This window comes from Limulus polyphemus, unplaced genomic scaffold, assembly GCF_000517525.1.
Source record: "Limulus polyphemus unplaced genomic scaffold, Limulus_polyphemus-2.1.2 Scaffold4480, whole genome shotgun sequence".
NCBI classification, from domain to species: Eukaryota; Metazoa; Arthropoda; class Merostomata; order Xiphosura; family Limulidae; genus Limulus; species Limulus polyphemus.
Genome location: NW_013670090.1, coordinates 31,829 through 35,423, shown reverse-complemented (window position 1 = coordinate 35,423; position 3,595 = coordinate 31,829). Strand labels below are relative to the sequence as shown.

The following is a 3,595-nucleotide window of genomic DNA, read 5'->3' as shown; positions in this document are numbered from 1 at the left end:
AAAAGTAAACAAACAAGACTGGATATCTACATGTTGACAGTTTGCTAAAAGTAAACAAACAAGACTGGATATCTACATGTTGACAGTTTGCTAAAAGTAAACAAACAAGGCTGGAGATCTACATACTGACAGTTTGCTAAAAGTAAACAAACAAGGCTGGAGATATACATGCTGACATTTTGCTAAAAGTAAACATAAAAGGCTGGAGATCTACATGCTGACATTTTGCTAAAAGTGAACAAACAAGGCTGGAGACCTACTGCTGACAGTTTGCTCGAGTTATAAATCCCTATGATGATTCCACTATAAAATTATTGTCAGTGATATCTATTGTAGTGTGGGATTACACAGGAATTTTGAAAAAAAAAAAAAAAAACTAGACGTTTTCCTAGCATGTTTCCAAGCACACCCATTAGTTGGAAACTACAACTCGTGCATTTTCGAGCTCATTAATTGGAAACTGCCACGTGAAAGGTTCCCAATTTTCTGTTGCATGTCATTACTCGAGTTTGCTGTCTCTACATAGATTTTGTGACTACATTTCAGCAAGTTTTTAACAGTAAACGATTACCATAGTAGATTTACCTACTCGGGTATCAGTGACAATTCTTTCTAGTTCATATACTTAGCACAGTAGGCTGATGAAGAACATACATACCAGTCCTGTAGACCTAACAAGGTAAACACGTTACTGCATCTGTTTACATTGCATTAACTCTTTCAACACAGGTTTAATTATGTTGACCGACCACATGACCTCTCTGTACTCAATTAGTCTTTAAAGATTTGACAATACTAACTTTTAATATAGTACATATATCTTCACAAATTTTGGCAGACTTTTAGTGAAGATTATAAGACTTTCACATACAGTCATATTTTTAGTGAAGTATTTTAAATAAACTAAAAAAAAATTTCTGTAACTATATCGAGCATTTGTTTTGAATAGTCCGTGTGCAAAGTAATTTTCATGTTAAGATTAAAATTACTTTTCTTCATCTCAAAAATATATTTTCTGTTATTTTCTCTACTCTAACTCCTTACGAGATTGGTCAATTTGACCAACCTTGTAACCACCAAAAATAAGATGTAAATAAATCTAAATTACCCTTTTTTCTTTATGGAATAACTTCAAATTATAACATGAAACTATATTTGTTTATCCTAAATAGCTTTAAACTCGTAACAGTATATATCTACTTATATTTACATTTTATTGTTTTATTGCCTTTTGAACTGTGTAGCTACTATTCGTGCCATTATAAGTTGTAAATCACTTTGGGAATGTGGAGCTCATGTTACACTATCAAATTACCTTATATATGAGCTGCTTGTGTGCATGCCTTACGAAACATTTTTATCATATTATTACTATTTATTCTACCTAATCTAATATTATAATAATAAATATAGAATAAACATGAAAAACAAGAAATAAAGTACTTAGCCAAGTATTTTTTTTTCTACTCTTTGCTTTCGAATGTCAATGACACTTAACCTTACTTCTCTTTTTTAATACTAATGGTAGTAGTGCATTAAATAATTTTTATTTAATTACATAATTCACCAAAGAACATAGTATAATAACAATCAAAATGCAGACAATTTCCCCTAACTATCATAATTTTTCTGGCTTTCTAACTATGCAACAAGAGCCGTTACAAATTCATCCAAGTTAGTTGTTAACTTTCCCGTGGGAACTAAGCTTGTACAACAAGAGAAACTGATGATTATCTATTCAGATGATATAAAATGTCATTTGATAGATGAAAACTTTGGCTTTCTATTGGTTATAAATTATAAATAATTGAAAAAATCCTGAAAGAGGATGTGACAGGTGGGTGTGGCAAGAGGGGTCTGATTTTCTATTTGATAGCTCTGTAACCAAACAAAATTGAAGGCTATAAAAGGCTAAGCAATGATGATTTTATAGCGGGTAATTTACGTTTAATTTTGTAGTTATTGGAGAGGTGGTAGATAAAATAGAGAAGAGGGGATGCCTAGAGAAAATATGTCATTTCTCACACAAGAGAAAAATTCAGGATTTTTTTTAAATATTGTTAGAAAGAAAACAAAAAGGCATTATATGAAATAAGAGCTTGTCTATTGGGTCAAGAAATTATCTCATACAATGGAAATTTGAATAGGTATATGATCAATATGCATATAATGATGCAAGGAGAAACCTCCACTTCACCCATATCTAGACTATGATTCTTGTGTTGTTTTTCAAAACTGACTTTCCAAACAAAAATGTTAACATTTAAAATTCATTGAAAATGACAATCATTAATTTTAATCAAGAAAAAAAAATATTCCTTAAGATTTTGCAGATTCAAAAGTCTGAAAATTGATAAGTTTGGAAGGGAAAGTTGAACTATAAATAGACAAATGTAAAAACAAACAGGAGCATTTACTTTCCTCAAATTCATATCAGCACTAAAATTGTACTGTAAAATGCATATCTAGCATTAAATTGAGATGACATAGTTAAACAGCAGTAAGGTTTTTGTTGTTTATTTTTTATTTTTATAACAGCAACGATTTGAAGAATTTCAAAAACTCACCTGTCTGCTCTACTGGAAACTTGAAACAGAGGGGAAGAAGTGAGACAAATAGTGCAGCCAGTTCCTTACCACACAAGAGGTTCTGAAAATAATTCAATAACTATTAAACATAGAAAACAAACAAAATGTTTTCACAAATAAAAAATCAAAATAAGATATATGAATGTTGGTTAGCAATGTTGCCCCGAACAGCAATAGGCAGATGGCGCTATCTAACAAAGTCAGTCATTCTCTTGGGAATTATAACATAAGGATGTAGGTTAACAATATTTTCCCACATAACAGCAAACAGAGGACACTAGTTAACAAAGTCAGTTGTTTCCTTCATCATTTCATACATGTTAATCATACACCTGTTCAAATTTCTATCTTAAGATATATATATATTTAAGATCAAATAGCCAAATGTTCATATACACATATTTCATATAACAAGAGCTTGCTTTTTTTTTCCCCCTCTTACTTTTTAACAAAAAACCAAGTGTTCCCTTGGCATTTGTATCATACGGATACATTACAAACCTTATCTATAAACAGAAACAAGTAGATGACACCACAGTCTGAGAATAGATTCTCTATGGGCACAAGAGAATACAAATTCTCTCCATAGACAAACCCATAAAGAGAGGGAGAAACCATTCTCTCCGTAGATAATCCCATAAAGAGAGGGAGAAACCATTCTCTCCGTAGACAAACCCATAAAGAGAGGGAGAAACCATTCTCTCCGTAGACCAACCCACAAAGAGAGGGAGAAACCATTCTCTCCGTAGACCAACCCACAAAGAGAGGGAGAAACCATTCTCTCCGTAGACCAACCCATAAAGAGAGGGAGAAACCATTCTCTCCGTAGACAAACCCATAAAGAGAGGGAGAAACCATTCTCTCCGTAGACAATCCCATAAAGAGAGGGAGAAACCATTCTCTCCGAAGACAAACCCACAAAGAGAGGGAGAAACCATTCTCTCCATAGACAAACCCACAAAGAGAGGGAGAAACCATTCTCTCCATAGACAAACCCACAAAGAGAG

The 3,595-nt window shown here is 32.6% G+C and overlaps 1 protein-coding gene across 1 annotated transcript in view; it reads right to left on the bottom strand.

Annotated features, from left to right (window-relative positions):
• The window catches only part of LOC106471225 (lysosomal-trafficking regulator-like), a gene marked incomplete at its 3' end in the record, with an annotated part of 86,667 nt that overhangs the window by 57,484 nt on the left and 25,588 nt on the right, over positions 1-3,595 (bottom strand). The window contains exon 5 of the mRNA XM_022399847.1: positions 2,568-2,649. Coding sequence (XP_022255555.1) covers positions 2,568-2,649 — 82 coding nt within the window. The remainder of the gene's footprint in view (positions 1-2,567; positions 2,650-3,595) is intronic.